The 20,881-nt window shown below is 38.1% G+C and overlaps 1 protein-coding gene across 1 annotated transcript in view; it reads left to right on the top strand.

The window, feature by feature from the left end:
• The first annotated feature begins 1,308 nt into the window (after positions 1-1,308).
• The window catches only part of KMO (kynurenine 3-monooxygenase), a 55,583-nt gene continuing 36,010 nt past the window's right edge, over positions 1,309-20,881 (top strand). The window contains 1 exon segment of the mRNA XM_007182421.3: positions 1,309-1,567. Coding sequence (XP_007182483.2) covers positions 1,493-1,567 — 75 coding nt within the window. The 5' untranslated portion in view covers positions 1,309-1,492.

The following is a 20,881-nucleotide window of genomic DNA, read 5'->3' as shown; positions in this document are numbered from 1 at the left end:
AGAGAAAAAAACCCGACATAAATTCATTTACAGTAAAGTTTAAAAAGAGGCAAAAGGGCAAAACTAAAGTATTTTAAGGATGCTTGTATGAATGGTGGTTACCTCTGTGAAAGGGGGTGGTGATCGGCAGGGAACACATGTAGACTTTTGGGGTTCTGGCAATTTTTTTTGTAATCTGAGCGGTGAATACATGGGTGCTTGCTTTACAATAAGTTATTGTACTGTACACTTGTGTTTTATGTACTTTAGTTTTTTGTGTTACAGTCCACGATTTTAAAAAACAAATGAAACTGTTCTCTGTATATTGGAATTCTTGAGTTTATGTTGTAAATGAAAAAATAGAGTGTGGAAAAGCATGTAAAATTGGCTACTATTTTTGAAAAGGAAGGGAGGAGGAGGGAGGGAAGGAGAGAGAGAGAGAGAGAGAGAGAGAGAGAGAGAGAGCTGTTTACAGAAGAGTAGGGAAACCCAGACACCAAAACTGGCTGTCTCTGGGCAGGAGAAATAGGTGGCCAAGGGACAGGGTTAGAAGAAAAATGACTATTCACTGTATACCCTTCTGTGCCTCTTGTATTTCACACCATGTGAATGTAATATTACCTATTCTAAATAAATAAATAAAAATTCCTAACAACTTTTTCTAGCCACTCTAACCATACTTATCCACAAGGGGTCACTATTGAATGATGTCTAACTCTAGTTCCTCACCAGGGAAAAACCGTTCTGAAGTCTGTCTGCTCTCACCAGGGAGAAAGCATCTTCATTTACGTTCTGACTTTATTTTACACATCATGTTCCATTTTTTAAAAAACCCTCAATTCAAAAATATGCACAAAAAATTTCAAATATGCTTTTAAAATGGGGTGAAAGAAGACAAAGAAGTGGAAAGATAATATGAAGCCATGAATGAATTTACAAAAAGCATAATATTAACCATCTCCCCTAGTGTTAATGCACAAATTAGATTCTAACGTTTCTAGCATTTGATGCAAAGAAAGACAATCCATGAGGACCATTTAGCTGAAATTCCTGACCAGTCTTAATAACAATAATAATCCACAGATCAATTATGAAACCATGCCATCTTCCTAAAAAAAGTGTAAGATGCTCTGGGACGTGAGACCAGGGAAGTTTCGTTCATGGTTAGTCATGGATGAAAATGAAAGTAAGAATACACGGTTTATAAAAGGAAGAAGAAAAGCTGTAAAACCGTGCTTTAAAAATTCTGTTTTACGCATAAGATAGTGAGTGGCTTCACTTGGCTGGGTTTTTCAAAATTTGATTATTGCAATGAATTCCCTTTTTTCCTAAAGTTGAGCTGATTGTCCTCTGGGCAACTAACGGGTTAAATGCTACCTTCTAAGTTCAAGGAAAATTAGCCTTGCTCAAATAATGCTGCTGGCTCACAAATGCAGGGCTTTGGGCAGAGTAAAGACCGGAGGAAATCAGTGTGTAGGAGACAGTTTTCTCCGTGACAAGACCAGCAAAAATTATGGAAACCACTTTGGCAGTGATGGATTCTTCTGATATTCAAAGGAAAAATATAGCTGTCATTGGTGGTGGCTTGGTAAGAATCTATTTGGATATATTATTCCTGTTAGTGGTATTATATTAATTATTATTACTCTTTTTTATTTGTTTATCAGAGATTAACTTCTTTAATTTTTTTCTTCCAGTTTTATTGAGGTGTAATTGACATACAGCGCTGTATAAGTTTAAAGTGTACAGCATAATGATTTGACTTATATACATGAGATGATTGCTGCAATAAGTTTAGTGAACATTATCCCTCATCTCATACAGATACAAAATAAAAGAAGAAGAAAAATATCTTCTCCTTGTGATGAGAACTCTTAGGATTTACTTTCTTAACTTTCATATATAACATATAGTAGTATTAATTACATGTTGTACATTACACCCTTAGTGCTTATTTACATTATAACTGTAAGTTTGTACTTTTTGATCACGTGTTTGTTGTCATACAGAGATAGTATATTATTATTGACTATATTCCTCACTATGTACAGTTCATTTATCTTGTAAGTGGAAGTTTGTACCTCTAATCTTCCTTGCCTATTTCACGTATTTTAATGATTATTACTAATCACTTGTAAGGATTGTTCACTTTCTTTTGAAACTTTTCTGATATTTAAATACACCTTTTTAAAATGTGGTATTAGTTTAGTTTGCTCTTTTCTAGAAAAGCGATTTTATTTCCATTAAATACAAAAGTGTCTGTTTTCCCTTGCTTTTTCAGTACAGCATTTTTAAAAATAGAAAATAAAGCAAATAGAATTTGATTAATCCCCAAATTGGCTACTTTTAAAAAACAGATTATTAGTGTAAATAGTCATTTTAATCAAAATATTTGCCCCACTTTGGTTAATAACTCAGTTTATACTGTCTAATAAGAATAAAAGGGTCAAGAAACACAAAGTTAATGCAAAAGTATGTTGAATGTTCACTAGTTATCTGAGCACTTGGGAGTAAAACCTGTTTAGTCACCTTATTTGGCTGGTGCAGTGGAGCTGGTTCTAGGGTGGTGAAGTTAGGCCTCCTGTCTCACAGAGCCGGTGAGATGAAGGGGCCGAGATGGCCCACATTTAGCAAGATGTAGGAGGGGGCTCTCCTCTGCTTCTGTCGTTATTATATGAAAGCTAGTTCTGCTTACCGTGGGGCTGCCTCAGCTAAACTGTATTTCCCTTCCCTTAGCAGAACTCTTATTTTGGAGTAAAAATATCCCCATTAGTTAAAGTTTAATCATTTTGGTTTTGCTTTTGGTCTAATCATTTGCAGGCCTTTAGTTCATTCATTCATTTACTCAACAAAAATTTATTAAGGGCCTAACATGTGCCGGACACTGTTCTGGGTTGTATATAGATCAGTATATTTTATATCGCACATAGAGTTATACAGTTTGTACTAATTCTGACTTTTGTTTTGCCTTCTTTCTTGTGTTTTCCCCAAAGTACGATGACAGTTCTAACATTTCTGGTTCTAAATTTCAAAATGCTAAGGAAGGCTACCACATGCTGTGTTGGCCAATGCATGTGACATGTGTCATCATTTCTTCATACTTCACACCAGGCTTCAGTCCAGTTTTTTCCTATCTAAATTTTGCATAAAATGAGAACTCATGTATTCAACAAAATCTTATTGGGTGCCAGCTGTGTACCATCATTGCTTTAGGTACTAAGGATACAGTGGTGAGCATTCAGTGAGGAGAAAGACAATGGAGAGGAAAACGAATAAATAAATTCGGTGAGACCTAAGCACTATGAAGGAAATGCAAGCACAGTAATGTTGTAGTGTCTTAACGGGTGTCCGTTTAGAGTGTGCTCAGGGACAGCCTTTCTGAGGAGGAGGCATATGACCTGAATAATGAGAAGGAAGCAACCATGCGAAGGGCTACAGAAAAAGCATTTTGGGTAGATGAACGACTGTCCGAAGAGAAACCCTGAGGTGATAGATAATGGGCTGGGCACTTTCTTGGAGCAGACAGAAGGCAGAAAGAATGAGTGTGGAGAAGAGTAGCTGCTGAGGCTGGGGAGAATGAAATAGCCAGAGATCTTAGGATCTTAGAGGGCAAGGCAGACAGATTTTATCCTAGACACAATGGAAAGCCATTGGAAGATTTTAGGTAGGAAAGCAAGCTGCGATTTTAAGATTCCTTAGGCTGTTATGTAGAGAAGAGTTGGAAAAACTGTAAGAAGACCAGATACACCAGTTAAGAGGCTGTTGTGTTTGACCAAGACTTGGACTAGGGTGGCAGCAGTGATATATCTTAAAATGTCTCTTAGAAGTCCAAGGGGAGATAACAAATATGTGATTGGATATATGATTTTGGAAGGCATAAAAATGTGGGTATCATCCACAGATTCCTCCCTGAATAACACTTGAACTCTTCATCATGTAAACACGTCATTATCTGTGCATGCATACGTACATGTGCTAGAAAATAGAAGACATGAATTAATACACGTGTATTAAGAAGCAACTAAAATTCCTCTGCAAAGGAATTCTATTTACCTTATTGCTCAGGTCCATGCCTAGGAATCAGGTTTGATTCTTTTTTTCATTTTATGCAAACCCCATTCCTCTTTCACTCTACCAGTGAGCCTTGGTGGCTCTATATCCAAGATATATTTCAATTCTGGCCATTGCTAACATCCTAGTCCAGGCCATCTTCATCCTTCATCCATAGTCCTGATTTCCTCCTAAGTGGTCTCCCAGCTTCTATTCTTATCCACAGGCAGTGGATAAGCAGCAGCCACTTTTAAATCATTAGTGTGATAATTATCACTGTTTGCTTAAAACCTTCCAGTGGTTTCCCATTACAAATAAAATAAAATCCAAACTCCTTACCAAAGGCCCTACAGGAACTGAGCCTGTCTACCTGCCTGGCCTCATCTTCTCCCTGTTTTTTGATTTTTTGTATTATTTATCAGTATCTGAAATTATACACTTTATTTGTTTTTGGTAAATAGGTAAACTATTTATTAAATATCTACTCCAACTAGGATATAGACTCTTATGGCTGGAACCATGCCTAACATTGCTTAATGTCATTATTTAGTTAGTATTTGTCGGATGAATGAATGAGAGGGATGAAAAATTCTTCTTAATGATATGAAGGTAAAAGAAATTTCATATTGGATGGAAGTCTGAATATTGAGGAAATTAAGAGAAAAAACATTGATTAAATAGAGCAATTCAAGAAGGTTAAATTCAATACATAAAGGACAAAATTATTTTCTTGCCCATCTAATTCCTTGCGTTTTTTTCCCCACCTTTCCCATACTCTTCCTCCCCATGGACTGATCCTAGCGCTTCATACTGTCTACTACATTAAAGACTCTCTCTGGGCCCCAGGGGAAAAAATGCAATGGAGCTGAGAACCTTTACTCAGAAGTCCAAAGAATATAGTGAACTTATTTTTTTCCCAATGGTGCCTTGCCTAGTGAAAGATTACCCTTAGAATTTGTCTTTGCTCTAGCATAGTGATTATCTGATTCTGTGATTAACCAGCTGATTTCTGTTCTTTGAAGACATGTCAAGTCCAAAAGGTCAGAAGGAGCCAATAGATCAATGAAAGAATCTTACTCAGAAACTAAAGGTGAAAGAAACTGTAAACCATGATCATAAATTGGTGAAAGTTTAGTTATTGAAGAGTGGAAAAAGATGTTAAAACAGTTTTTCAAGAACGTTAATCTGGATATTTAGCAAAATGACTGTATTGACTTAGTTACCTTCCTTCTTGTGTGAAACACTGCTCCCAACCCCTTCCCCTGCAATGGTGATTACCTCCTGGAAGCTGGGGGAACCTCTCCTCCTGCAAATGTGCACAGAGCTTTGCTTGCCTTTCTCACAGACTGCATTCTGTTAAAGTTATAGATATGCATAGTGTATTCCCCATAGAAGGTTTTTAACTTCATGAGTCTAAAGATTTTCTTATCTTTGGGTCCTGCTCCCTTTCCTTTTATGAAGGTTATCCCAGTGCCTTATACTGTCAAACACACTAGAATATTTTGTGTGCATGAGTTTGCTTTCAGAACAAAATGGGGGATCATACTCTTAGAAGTTATGGGCAATTAAAAGAAAGACAATATTTTTCATCAGAATAGAATCATAAGGAATGCAGTCCTTTGAAGGACTAATTTGAAAAACAATCTCTACTTTTCAGGCTGGAAGGAGTTTTACAGTTTTCCAATTCTAACAAGTTGACCTAGGGGAAAAAACTGCCACACAAGCCGCCTTACTTTGTGTTAGAGTAAGACGTGTTTTCTTCACAAAGTGACAAGCCAGAGAAGTCAAAAGAAAGGCCATCTATCCTGCATATGTGTCCTTAAGCTATGTAGGTATTCAGGTCCTTGGTATTCAGAAATGTTGCTTCTGAGGTGACTATTTTCAATGTTTACAGGTATGATGGAAATGACCAGAGATTTCAGTGACAGCTACAGCTACTGAGCCCTCACTTTTGGGCTGAAGTTTAAGTTTTAGCTGAAAGGACTATTAAGCATTCCAGCCTTAGCTGCAGCCTTCTGTTGAAGTATGTGTGCATTGTTCTGGCACACACTTTGAAGATGTATTTTAGGGCAATATTGAAGCATTTCTTTTGTCTCCCTGCTGACAAGCAACCCCACTCCATTCTCCCTATGTTTGACCCAGCAAAATTATCCATTAAGAGCTATTTAGAGGGTAAAGTCATTCAAAACATCAGAGTAAGGAGACTTGTGCATTTTATGACTTACTGTTGTTAATTGTGCCCTCTCCCCTAGTATTCAAGTCATTGCCTTTGAAACTGCTTGACCTTGAGTCTATGAGAGGTTGTGTCTCACTTCTATAGATGATAATTCTGTCACAGATTTATAGGCTCAAAATCGTCCTGATGCCAAATTGGCCCTAGATGGTGTTTTCTGCCCTTTCTCCCTAGAATCTTTCCCCTCAGAGCTCACTCTTCACTCAGCTCAGTTGGACAGAAAGAGCAGAAGACAGTGAGGAGGAGGAGGAGAGGCTGCAACCAGCTGGAAGCCCAAGAAATCTTACCCTCTCTGCGTCTCGTTTTCTTCATCATGGGCTAAAACTAGGTCCCTAGGTCTTTTTTTTTTTTTTTAACTTGTTTTATTTTTATTATTTATTTATTTATTAACATCTTTATTGGAGTATAATTGCTTTACAATGGTGTGTTAGTTTCTGCTTTATAACAAAGTGAATCAGCTATACATATACATATATCCCAGTATCCCCTCCCTCTTTCTTGCATCTCCCTCCCTCCCACCCTCCCTACCCCACTCCTCTAGGTGGTCACAAATCACTGAGCTGATCTCCCTGTGCTATGCAGCTGCTTCCCACTAGCTATCTATTTTACATTTGGTAGTATATATAAGTCCATGCCTCTCTCTTACTTCTTCCCAGCTTACACTTCCCGCTCCCAGTGTCCTCAAATCCATTCTCTATGTCTGCGTCTTTATTCCTGTCCTGCCCCTAGGTTCTTCAGGACCATCTTTTTTTTTTTTAGATTCCATATATATGTGTTAGCATACGGTATTTGTTTTTCTCTTTCTGACTTACTTCACTCTGTATGACAGTCTCTAGGTCCATCCACCTTACTACAGATAACTCAATTTTGTTTCTTTCACGGCTGAGAAATATTCCATTGTATATATGTGCCGGTCCCTAGGTCTTTTAATTCTACAATTATGCTGCTTCTTTTTCATACTTCCTCACTCACAGATCTCTAGCTTTGTTCTCAATGTAGTATTCATAAAAACAGAAATCAAATGTCACCCAGAATTTTTACTTTCTCCAAAATAAATATTCTGGACACATATAAACCATCAAATGTTTCATAGTCTTTGGTCAAGGTCTATATATAGTTCCATATATAGGTCTATATATAGTTGGTTCAAGTGTATACTTTTTATTTTATGCAAATATTGATGAGACAAACCATGTAAATAACTTAATTACCTTTATAATTATTATTTTTATTAATATTAAAATAAACAAAACTCTATTCACTCCACTCTTGTTTTCTGCTCTTGAGGCACTAAAACCTGTGTATGAAAAACCTTTATTACTTCCCTGATATCTAGCAACTTCTACAAACAGAAGTAGAGTGGATTTTTTTGTGACCACAGATGTCATCCTGCATTTGCTCAATGGCTAGGGATAAGTTTTCATCTCACTCTACCAGCTTTCCTCAATCTCTTTTGTAATTTTGCTTGTGCTTCATTTCCTCCCACCGAACAAGTTTTCTTTCAGCTATCTTGCTCAAGTATCTATATTTCTGTACCACACCAAACTAACATTTTGAGATTTTTTTTTTTTTGCTACCTTGATGGACTTCTAAGGTGCCTCATAAATCCTGTTCTCACCTACATAAAACAGAATTCCTTGCTCAGAGTTTATTTCATTTGCTACCTGATGAGCAGTACCTGGAATGGAACCAGTAACTCTAGACAGATCAAAGTATTATTAACTGCCTACAAGGAACGTGTTTTGCTTTCCTTTTCATTGGTTCCAAAATACTCTGTTTGTCCATCTGTCCATAAACATCTATCCATCCACCTATTCATCTATCTGTCCACTCAAAGAGAAAAGAGCACTCCTCCACTGTTGATGATAATCTAAGTTGGTACTTTTTTCTGGAGGACAATTTGAAAAAATACATGCTGATTGTCTTAAAAATAGGGGGGAATTGCGGAAAGCAGCATCAGCGCTCTCTCTCGAAGTCAGCCTCAGCAAGGCACTGCATTTAGAGGAACGACCTGAGGGGAATTAAAAGCATTAGAATCTTTAATGTGGTCTCTCAAAAACACCAAATCTGGAGTATGTTCAAAACCTGTAACAAAACCTTCTAAAAATCTCACTCACTCTCAATCTCTTTCACGTACTTTGCAGCTATTCTAAAAACAAAACCAAAGAAGATACAGCAAACTCCTCCCACACTCCAGGCAATCAAAATCATCTCCTCCACTTATCTCAGATTGTCTTCTCCCTCTTTTCTTGTTACCCTGTTATATTTATTCCATTCCTCCCTGGTACTAAGGCCTAAGAACCAATGGGGCAGACAGAAAGAGGGTGTAGATCTCAGAAGTTTCTGAGAGTTTGGTCCCTGCCACTAAGACTTGTGCTTTGATGGACCATTTCATTACTGTGGTTTTATCAAAAGAACTCAGTGGGCACCATGCAATCATTTATAATCCTAAAAAATTAAAATAACTCAAACGTACAAATATAAGGGCATTGCATACAATGAAATGTAATGTAATTATCAAGTATTATGATTTAAAATATTTTATGACTTGGAAATATATTCACAGTATACTATTCAGTTTTTAAAGGAAATTATGAAATAAAATATATATCCTGCTACCATTTTTAAAAGAAATATCATTTGCTTTACATACATAGAAAATCTTAACACCGGTTCTCCCTGATGGTAAGATTGCGGGAGATTACTTTTTTCTTCATGTTTATCTGTATTTTCTAATTTTTTATTAAAAAATGTTAAGGTTTTTACTAAGTATCAGGTCTGTACCAGAAATAGAAAGATTGATAAAGTACAAGCCATACATCACATATCATTATTCCCTGGTCAGTCACAGCCTGGTGGGAAAGTCAGACAGGAATGTAAATAAATAATTTAGTTAATTATCAGAGATGTTACAACACACATATATATATACACATATACACACACATATATACATTCATGGAATTAAAGAAGAAAAGACAAGTCTTTTGGAGTAGGAGAGATACTGAGAGAAATTGCACAGAGGACATGAGTCTTGAATGAAGGCTAAAGCAGAAAAAAATAGTCCAGGCAAAGGGAACATTAGATTCAAAGGCACGTAAGTATAAAAGTGCATGGCATAATCAGGAAATATACAGTGACTTTGGTATACCTCTTACAGATAGTACAAGGGAATAGCAAAAAATGAGCTGGAGAGAGAGGCTGGGTTCCCATGTAAACGTCTTTTATGCCATGTTGAAAATTTGGGACTTTTTCCTAAGGACTTATGAGGAGCCATTAAAGGATTTTAAGAAAGAAAATGTATCATTTGATTTCTGTTTTAGAAGATAACTAGCTCTGGTGGAAGTATGGTTTAAATAGGTAGAGACTGGGGGGAGGGAGAGTTACTAGAAAACTTGTAGTAGTCCTGGTGAAGGGTAATGAGGGCCCCATATAAGGAAGGTGGAAGGTATGGGTAGGAGATCTATTTTGAGAGAGAGTTAAGAGGTGCAATAAATAGGACTTGTCACCTAATTAAATGTATATCGGTAGGAAGGGAGGGGCATTAAATATTCTCCGAGGTATCCTGGTTGGGTGAAATAGTGGGCAGAGTTGCTATTCACTAAGAACTACAGAGGAGGAGATGGGTTTGAAGGTTGAGGAGTGGGAATAAGCTGAATATGAGGTATGTTGAGATGAAGATTCCTGTAAGACACCCAGGAAGAGAGGTTCAGTAGTCAGAGATAGTATTCTGGAGAAGGATCTAGGCCAGAGAAAAAGTCATGAACAAGCTTTCCTAAGAGCCCCTACCTGAACGTGTGTGGGGCATTCATCTTATCATCATCAAAGGAGGGAAAATCAAGACTATTGCTCTGCCTTAGAGACCAAACTCAGTTGATACAGGTCAGAGAGTTCAGAGTAAGGTTTAAATAATAAAACAACATTTGGCATAACATACACAATTCTAGCAGATGGAATAGTTACAAAGTATGAAGACCTTTTTTAAAAAAATATTTATTCATTATTTATTTATTTAGGCTGTGCTGGGTCTTAGCTGTGGCATGAGGGATCTTTGTTGTGGCACGTGGGATGTTTTGTTGCGGCATGTGGGATCTTTAGTTGCGGCACGTGGGATCTTTTTTAGTTGCAGCATGTGGACTTCTTAGTTGTGGCCTGCAAACTCTTAGTTGTGGCATGCATGTGGGATCTAGTTCCCCGACCAGGGATTGAACACAGGCCCCCTGCTTTGGGAGCTCAGCGTCTTACCCACTGGACCACCAGGGAAGTCCCTGAAGACACTTTTATTTGCTTATTTCAGAATAAGTACAGTTAACAGTCTTGTTCTTCTCATTACATTGCTATGTTCAAAGAACAAATTCTTCAGAGACCAAGCTATAGTTTCATGAGTAGGAGGTAGTAACAGGCTTTACTAAAGTCTGTTTGGTGACAGACTCACAAACAAGCTCTGTGATTCTTAGGGAGAGTTTTATATGCTTCATTAGGTCAAAAATAGTTGACACATGTTTAACATTACATTATCAGATTAATTTCAAACACATTATATTAAAAGGCATAAAAGGTATGACATTTTTTTTAAATAAATAAATGAAATAAATTTATTAAAAAAATAAATAAAATAAAAACATGGAGATCAAAACATCAACAAGATACAATCTTTCAACTTAAAAAAAAATAAAGTAAAAATAGAGACAAATGCAGAATTTGTAAAGGAAGCAGCGATCTGCAGAGTGGGGCTGGAAGTCACCATGTAAGTGTGATATTCTCCAGAAAAAGGTCTTGAAATTTAGTTGAAGCAGGTCAGAGCCCAAAGCTATTCAACATGGGGCCCTCGCATGGGAGCCACTAGTGTATAAGAGGAAGAGATTAGATGCTGGACGAAACATGAAAAAGAAAAGAAAACCAAAACTCCAACACGACAACAGGAAGATCCATCACAACCGTCATCATTATTGTCGTCGTCACCATCACCATCACCATCAGCTGCAGCAGCAGCAACTAGAATGATCTTTTAAACCACCAATGACTTTCCATCTCTGTCAGAGTCAAAGCCGTATCTTCCCAGTGGCCTGAAAGGCCCCCTGTCCGCTTGCTCCCCAGCTCCTCTCCGCCCTCACCAACTATTACTGTCCCCTCCCTCCTTCTTCCCCAGCTGCCCTGGCCCCCGGCGCTGCTCCAACACACCAGGCCCCTCCTGCCTGAGGACACTTACACATGCTGTGCCCTCTCCTCTGCCTGGATCGCTCCCCCCCCCCATCTTCATGGCTTCCTCCCTTGCTTCCTCAGGTTTTCCTGAAAGTCAAAAAGGTATGACATTTTTATAATCATGTTGCCTCTTCCTGTCAAAGTCAGCATTTATAAATTAAAAGGTACAGTTTTCTCATGATCATTGGACACTTGAACAATCATTGCTGAAGAGGTCACATGGGAATCAGCAGAAAGTTAATGAATCCTATTACAAAAAGCCACACCTGCTGAATGCCTGAGAAGCTTATCTCACTCACATTTATATAAAAGAAATTTTCAAATTATCTTTTAAATTGGTATGTTAGACATCAATATAATGGGTCAGGGTGGGGTCAAAGCATATGACCTTTAAAGAAGGAAGTAAGACGAGAGGAAGCAGAGAAATGGAAGAACAATAAATTGGGTAAATCCATAATTACGTAACCCAGGAATCTCATCAGAGCTCTGTTTAAGCAACCAGGCTAGACCAGTTGTTAATAAAACATTTAATTTGCAAATTATTTTATGATCAAATCTGTTTACTATTGTGGACTATTGGTGCTTCAAAAGAAATATAGAGATTTTTCATAATTGTCCATGTTGTTAATAGAACTGTCTTAGCTCTGTCCAGGCTTAACTCTAAGAACTGGCATGAAAACTGCTGATTGCTCCCAGGAGTCTAACCCTGCCTAGTTTCTTCTCTCCTCTCACCACCCTCCTCCCCTATTGATGCACAGGAACCAGCTGTGCCTTAACCGAGAGTTTGTGGTGTGCTCAGAATGATGTACACACATTTTCCTTTGCATTTATATCTTTATGTCTTGCTAGCCTTTTTGCCTGTGTAACAACTAAAGAAGGCACTTCCTTCCTGATTTAAGTGCATTTTACACAAAGTAAGAAGGAGAAATAAAGTTAGAGTCTGAAAAGTACTTTATTAGCCATGTTACTAATCCTTCTAGTTGAATTTATGTAACATCTACCAATATTTTTTCTTTTAATTTTATTCAAACCTTAGTTATACAGAATTGGACACCTTATTATGACTGGTCTTGAAGAAGACATTTTTGTTTATTCTTTTGTGTGTTTATTAATAATAATAAGCAGCAGTACTTTTGAACTCACCACTCAACCTGGAATTGATACATTGAATGACTTATAGCAGCCTCTGTGCTTCTCTTCCACCCATTACATTGGCCTGAATCTTGTGTTTATCATTCTCTTGATTTTAGAAATATATATAAAAGTTGTATGTATATATGATATATGCTGATCATATATATACACACATAAATAATATGCTTCTAAAAATATATACTTCTAAAAATTGTTATATACATGTATCTGTGGTTTAGTTGTAGTTGTCTTTATTATATGAGTATCATGCAGTATGAAGTCATCTGGGACATGTTCTTTTTACTTGTAATGTTACTAATATATTCATATTGTAGTATTTTATTGTGTAAATATACCATAATTTATTTGTCCATACTTCTGTGATGGCTATTTAGGCTGCTTCCAGTATTTTGTTTATTTTTAGTTATGAAAACTGTGGCTCTGGATATTCTGGCATGTGTCTCCTGGAGTTTCTCTTGGGTATATGCCTTTTAGAGGAATTGCTGACTTGTCAGTTATGTGAATACTCAACTTGAGATCATTTCAAGCAATGCATAAGAGATCCTATTGGCCCTCATCCTCTCTAGCCCTTGATATTTTCATGAACCAAGATTATATTTAACCCTATTGTGTCCATATCACCTGAGGTTCCTTCTTTTCCTTCTGCCTCATGAGGAACCATTTATACATGCTCAACTGGTAAACACAAGAAGTGTTAGAGAGTTAGGGATCAACACTTCCAACCTTAGAAAGGATTGAAGGAGAATCTCCACCTGAGTCAGCTTCATCTCCCAAGATCCTGGAATCAAATTTTGGTCAAAGAAAAGTAACATAACAAACTCATGAAAGTAGACCATTGGCCCACCATTGGCTTGGAACTGAGCCTCTTCTGAACCCAGTCACTGAGACTCTTGTTTGTACATCATTTGTTACAGCTCATTTACTCTATAATTCAAGTTGAATTCCCAGGAAACAGATGAATGTATTTCTTACTTCTGAATCTCAGTTTCTCCACTTTTCTGTCATTGTCACCAAAGGCAAGTTCGTCTGCCTGACACACAGTGAGGCCAAACAAACCGACATGTTGGAGTTTGGAGCAGAGGGAGATTTATTGCAGGGCCATGCCAGGAGATGGTGTCTCGTGCCCAAAAAACCCTGAACTCCCTGAAGGGTTTCAGCAAAGCATTTTTAAAGGCCAGGTGAGGGGTGGGTATCGCAGGGTATGTGATCAGCTCATGCACAATTCTCTGGTTTGTTGATAGTGAGGTAACAGAGCAGTGTTACATTATCAATCCTTAGGCTTCAGGAGGTGTGGGGGCTATGTGCTCATGGTCATCAGGTAGTTACCATCTTCCATTTGTTGGGGGGAAGGGGTTCACATCTGTAAAACAACTCAGGAAATGTGCATCAGATACTATTATCTAGGTACTTCAGAGAGCAGCTAAAGCAGAGGACATGGCAGAAGGGCATGCCCTGGGAAGGCCCTAAAGGGTCCTGCTCGGTTACACCATTTCCCTATATTAGGTTCACTGATCTTTCATTGTTTAGATCGTGGCTTGTGTATCCTACTGTCTTTCTCCCTGGCCTGTTTTCCCAGTAAGAAAAACTCATTTCTAAATTACTTCCTCTAGCCTCATTCCAACTTTCCTGACCAAGTTGGTCTCCTGATCAATATCCTTCCCCTGTCCTGCTTTCCACAAACATAAAAGAAGCAGTTATGATTATAATACTGTGAAAGAAAGAGGAGTTTCACAAACCTTTCTCTTTTCCTTCAGTGAGACTTATTCTATCTAGTCTTTAATCCTTTCTATTTTTTTCCCTAATGCTATAGAGCAATTTAGCCTTTGGAAGAAATTTATTTTATTGTATGAACTTTAGTTAGCTTACAGTTTTTCTTTTCCTTGATACAACTTACTATTGTCCTTACTAGATATTCTTTAACACACATGTGAAAGATAGGCAGGCAACTTTTCATAAGCTGGAAGAAATCAGGGGAGGAAAAAAGGGAATTAAGAAGATCAAAGGAGCTGTGATTAGTGAAACACAAAAGAGTCCAAGGCCTTGCTGGAAAGGTGTGAAGAAAGGCATTAAAAAGATATTAAGACACACAGTCTTTTACGCCAAGCACCAAGTCATACTGTCAGCTGAGATAGCTTGATCACTGATGAGAAAATGATGACAACAATACAAGGTGAAGTCACTTCAGACTGAGGGATTAAGAGGGAAGCAATCTGTAATGATCTCTTCAGACACACCAAATGTTAACAAATAATGTGTTCTCAATTTAATTAGTGGCTACACAGGAAAAAATGGTTTGCTTATTTATTTATTTACTTACTTTTTTTTTTTTGGCTGCACTGGGTCTTCGTTGCTGCGCACGGGCTATCTCTAGTTGCGGCGAGTGAGGGCTACTCTTTGTTGCGGATCTCGGGCTTCTCATTGCGGTGGCTTCTCTTGTTGTGGAGCACAGGCTCTAGAGAGCGCAGGCTTCAGTAGTTGTGGTGTGCGGGCTTAGTTGCCCTGCGGCATGTGGGATCTTCCTGGACCACGGATCGAACCTGTGTCCCCTGCATTGGCAGGCAGATTCTTCACCACTGGACCACCAGGGAAGTCCTTACTGACTTATTATGACTATATTTTTTAGAACAGTTTAAGGTTCACAGCAAAATTAAGGGGAATACAGAGATTTCCCATATACCTCTGGCCCCATTATCAACCTCCCCCACCAGAATGGTATATTTGTTGCAGTTGATGAACCTAAATTGATACATCATTATCACTCAAATTTCATAGTTTACCTTGTGGTTCACTCTTGGTGTTGTACATTCTGTGGGTTTGGATAAATGTATAAAATTAGGGTATCATACAAAGTATTTTCAATGTCCTAAAAATCCTCTGTGTTCTGCCTACTTACCACCTCTTACCTCTGGTATATTTATTTAACAAAATAATTCAACATGGATTTCTTGGTTGGCCTTTCAGGATATTAAATATGTGAATTGCTTTGCAAAATTAAATTTTTAAACTTTCCACACACTTAATGGTTTAAATAGGGACTGACTACAAAATAACCATCGCAGTCTACAGAAATTGAATAATATGAAGAAAGTTAGGTGGCTGCAGTATCCATGGTGAGAGGAGACACAAGCCCTGAACCATCAGATTATTAAGAAAAAGAATATCTAACTGCTTAGATGCTAAGTTGCCTTGGAGCAGAGGGAAAAAAAACTCATGTGGAGTAAATAGTAGAAGAGGACTCAGGTCCTCCTGTGCCTACAATTGTACTAATAGGTCCCCTAAACACTGCCCAGGTGCAAGGCCCTCTCCTTAATCCCCACATCGACTGGGGGCTGCTGAGAACGCACCAGCCTCACATCTCAGAGCTCCTCTAGTTAAGTATGCCCTCACAGGTGTACCCTCATCCAGCTCTGTGATTCGTGTCTCCCTGCTGAACTTATCTTTTCTCCCTTCCCTTCCAAAATCTTCCACAGAGCCCACTGGATCTGTTTTTTGGTATGCAAAATTTCCAGTGTTTTCATTTTACTTATTGCACTTCCCCTCAGACTCCTGGCCTTAGCTTAAACCTGAGGACAGCAGTTCTCTTGCAGCCTTCTCCCACAGCTCAAATATCTCAAGATTGGGTGTTGCCATGATACCCTTACTCTACACCGAAACGTCCAGCCCTTTCTGTCTCCAGTTTTATGTGCAAATCCTTTGAGGTTACTTATACTACTTATATCACCTCTGTCCCCTCACTGTTGTCATCAATCAACCTCTAGGCCACTTCTACCCAATATTGAAGACTTCATAATCTTTTCTCTATACCCCAGCCCTGACATCACACTGAGTGACTATCAAAGTTTACATTGCTGACCCAACCAATTCCCTAGCCTGTTAGTTCCTAGAATTATGTGCTTTCAATCCCTTCCACCTCCACCATACTTCAGTCTCAAAGTCCCATGACCACATCCTGGACCTCGACCTTGTCATTCCACAGAAGTGCCTCATCTACGATAATAGTGTTGGATTTAGGACTCTCTGTTCAAAGCCTCCTAACTTCCTAGCTCTCTCATTCAGTTGCTTCTCCTACATCTATTCTTCACAGGGAACTCCGACTCCCCCCATTCATCAGTCCTCTCTGTTTTCCTTCCATCCCATCCAACTTAATTGTTACTGTTCATTAATCCAAATAATACTTCAACTCCTTGCTTTCTATTCCATCCAAATGGCTGGATCCCACTCTGCTTGATTCCAGTGGTTTTCTTCCTCTCCATAGAATCCACGCTGTTCAGTGCTACAATGAAAAAATATAACAAAACCTCAAATCTTGGGGCCACTCTTAATTCATGGTCTCAATCTTCAACTGTATGCTATTCACCCATACTTCTACTTTATTGATTAAGAGCCTGTGTTCTGGAGACAGATTGGATCCATTTGAATCTTGATACCAACTCCAGCACTCACTAGCTGTGTTACCTTAGGTGAGCCACTTAACTTCTCTGTGCCTCAATTTCCATATCTGTAAAACAAGATAATAAAATATCTACTTCATATGGCTGCAGAGAAGATTAAATGAGAGCAATGAATGAATGATACATAACAACTTCTTGTTGGGTTTGTACATTATTATTATTGTTTCTTTAATTGGATTTCTGTTTTATTCTTTCTAGTAGTTATTTTTAACCTTTATCATGTGTTCCTTCTACTTAGAACCCTCTTCCTCCTGACCCACCCACACTTATTTGGCTGACTCCCATTCATTCTTTCAGTCTCAGTTTAGATTTCATTTTTTTCTGAGAAATCATACCCTATCTTACTCTGTAACCCTACATTTGGGTTAAGGGTCCTTTCTCCATACTCTCATAGCTGCACTTCCCCCACCATACTATTTATCACTCTGTGTTATAATCGACTGTAATCCCCTTGAAAGACCTAGATATATCTTGCTCTTGGTTGTATCCTTAGCATCTAGCACAGAGCTGGCACATAGAAAAAAATCAATATATATGTGCTAAATAAATATATGAATAATATTTGAAAAAATGAAGATCCAGCCAAGACTGTGAACTCCCTTGGGGCAGCCATTATGTATTATCTTTGGATCACTTTTAATGCCTAACAAAGATTCTTGTAATACATAGGAATCAATAAATATTTTTCAAATAATCATTTTTCTATGTCTCCTGAAAGTTGTTTTTAAAATTCCAAAGGATTCATACTCTTTATCAATTTGCTTCTTCTCTACATGTCAAAATAGTCTCATTCTTCAACTCAACTAAAAAATAATCTTCTCCAGGAAGCTTTTACCAATCCCTTTGTTCTGGCTGTCTATTGCTGTGTAACAAACTACCCCAAAACTTCGTGGCCTAAAACAACAATCTACTTTATGCCTCACAGTTCTGGGGGTGTTCTGCCATGTGCCCGGGGCTGCAGTCATCTGAAGGCTTGACTAAGCTGGATGTCCAAGATGGCGCACTCCCATGGCTGGCAGTTTGTGTTGGTTGTTGATGAGTGAAACGCTCAGCTGAGGCTCTTAATTAGAGCAACTGCATGTGTCCTGTCCATGTGGCTTGTGTTTCTCACACATAGCAGCCTCCAGATAGGTACTCTTCTTATATGATCACTGGCTTCCAAAAGGCAGGAAGCAGAAGCTTCCAGGCCAGCTAAGGACTATGCCTGGAAATGGCTCAGGTGTCGCTTCTACTGTATTTTATTGATCAAGGCTATCACAGGCCCTCCTGGATTCAAGAAAGTGAAGAAATAAACTCCATTTCCTGCTGAAGGAGTGTTGAGATCAAATAACAGAAGAGGTATTGTTATGACCATCTTTGAAAAATACAATCTGCTAGGTCCCTTAAGGCAAAATTAATCCCTTTCTTGTATTTTCTCTAAGACTTCATTTAGTCCTTTTCTTTTTCTTTCTTTTAACATTGATTTCCACCTCTGGGCCAAGAATTATTTTGCAGGGAAAGGTATCTTAATCTATATGCACAAAACATTGGGTAAATGGAATAAAATTATATGACTAAAACATATAATTATTTAAAAAGTATATATAAATGTTTTATGATTAAATTTATTATATATTTTTTTAACCAACCCATATATGAAATTCAGATACTGTGGGGGATCTGCAAAATTTTTATATAAAATTTACTAAACATTGATTAGTTTATATGTTTGTCTCTTCTTGAACTAGATTAAACTAGATTGAACTAGATTGACACCTGAACTAAATTAGGTGTCAGTGGGCCTGAGTACTTAGCTTGACAATCTTTAGATCCCTAAAATCTAGCAGATTAAATCATGCATAACAGATGCTCAATATAATTTGGCTTGGTTTGGTTACAAATTTTATTTAAAAATGTAATCTCTACCATTCATTTATACATTCAACAAATATTGATCAGGTACTTATTATGTTGCAAACACAATGGTTTTGGCCAAGGATAAAATGGTGAACAAAAACAGTTTGAAGCTTAATGGGGTAGACAGATATTGATTACAGAATCACCCTAAGGATGTAAACTTTCAATTGTGATAAGCACTTTGTATTAGTTTCCTAGGGCTGCCGTAACAGAGTACCACAAACAAGTGGTTTAAAAAATAAATATTTATTGTTTCACAGTTCTGGAGGTTAGAAGTCTAAAATCAAGGTGTCAAGAGGGTTGGCTCCTTCTGAGGGATGTGAAAGAAAGATCTGCTCCAGGTCTCTCTCCTTGGCTTGTAGATGGACGTCTTCTCCCTGTGTCTCTTCACATCATCTTCCCTCCATGAGTGTTTCAGTATCCAAATCCCCCTTTTTATAAGGACTCCCATCATGTTGTATTTGGGGGCACCCTAGTGACTTCATTTTAACTTAATTACTTCTGTAAATACCTTGTCTCCAAATAAGGTCACACTGAGTTACTGGGGTTGGGACTTCATCATATGAATTTGGGGGTCACAATTCAACCCTTAACATTTCTCAAAGGAAAAGTCTGTAGCACTATGAGAACTCATAAGAAGGGGTTTGAGGTAGTTAGAGTGGCTGAGGAAGGCTTCCTTAAGGAAGTAAAGCTGAGTGGAGACCTGAGGATGAATGGGCATTTACTAGAAAAAGAGGAAAGAGAAGAAGATTGTTAACCACAGAAATCTTTTGGTGAGGGAGAGCACGATGAGTACAAGCAGCTGAAAGAAGGCTAGCAAAGCTGGGGCAGAACAGTGATGTGATCTCCATAATGTAAAAATATTATGGAGAAAATCTTAGGCCTACGATGATGTCATTTTTCTCTGAGAAGATTATGTTTGCTTCTGTCAGGTGGCTGTGGTTACCAGCAATCCCGGATGAACATAATCCAATCAGGGCTAGAGATGATTCCTAAGCCTACTTTGGTCCTTTTGATCATTGATTTATTTCCAGTTTACCCTACTTCTAAGATATACCTGTTTAGGGTCCTAACCCAAAGGCTGGGCATTTATTAAACCCTCCTGAACAGGAGGTTGGGGTACGTGTCCTAAACTCCAGATTTTGTCCTTCTAACTTCATGAATCTATCAAAAATTCTGTTGAAATTCTTTGCCTCCCCTGTAATCAGTAGATAACCCTAGGTGTGGCTCCAAATGCCAAGTTCACCTGCCTGGGCTTCCTTTTTCTCTTAGCAGAAGATTTCGTTCAAATGACCTGTTTCACTATTACACCAAATGGCTGCTTGTGGAGAATCAATGGTCAAGAAGTCAGATGAATGCTGGTAGAATAAAAAGGAAACTTGACATTAATCAAGCACAATGATTATGATAACTAGCAGCAGAATGGTGAAAATGAAAAGAGATGGAGAAACATTACAGGGTAGAACTGGCAGAACTTGGAATGGATTGGATGGGGAGAATGAGAGAGAGAGAGGTGCCACAGATGACTCTTAGATTTCTAGCTTGAGCAACTGGATGGATGAGATGTCATTCATTGAGACATCCCATCCATCCCATGTGAAGAGAACTGACACAATTTGGGGCAAGGATCACAAGTTTCAATTTATATCTGTTGATTCTAAGGTGTTTTGAGACATTTAAGAAGGTACATCAATTAAACATCTATATGCATGAGCTCAAAAAAGAGATCTGAGTGGGAGATGTAAGTTTTTGCATCACCATGGATGTGGAAGATAGACCAGGATGGAGGCTTAAGAAACCCCAACATTTGATTGTCCTTCTTTGCAAGGGTGAAAGACAGAAAGAGGCAATGGCCAGATGCATGGAAAAAACAGAAAATGAAGGAAATTTAGTGTTTCAAGAAGAAAGGTTAGTT

This window comes from Balaenoptera acutorostrata, chromosome 1 (genome assembly GCF_949987535.1).
Source record: "Balaenoptera acutorostrata chromosome 1, mBalAcu1.1, whole genome shotgun sequence".
In the NCBI taxonomy this organism is placed as follows: domain Eukaryota; kingdom Metazoa; phylum Chordata; class Mammalia; order Artiodactyla; family Balaenopteridae; genus Balaenoptera; species Balaenoptera acutorostrata.
The sequence above is the reverse complement of the archived record's forward strand: the minus strand, read 5'-3'. Positions and strand labels throughout refer to the sequence as shown.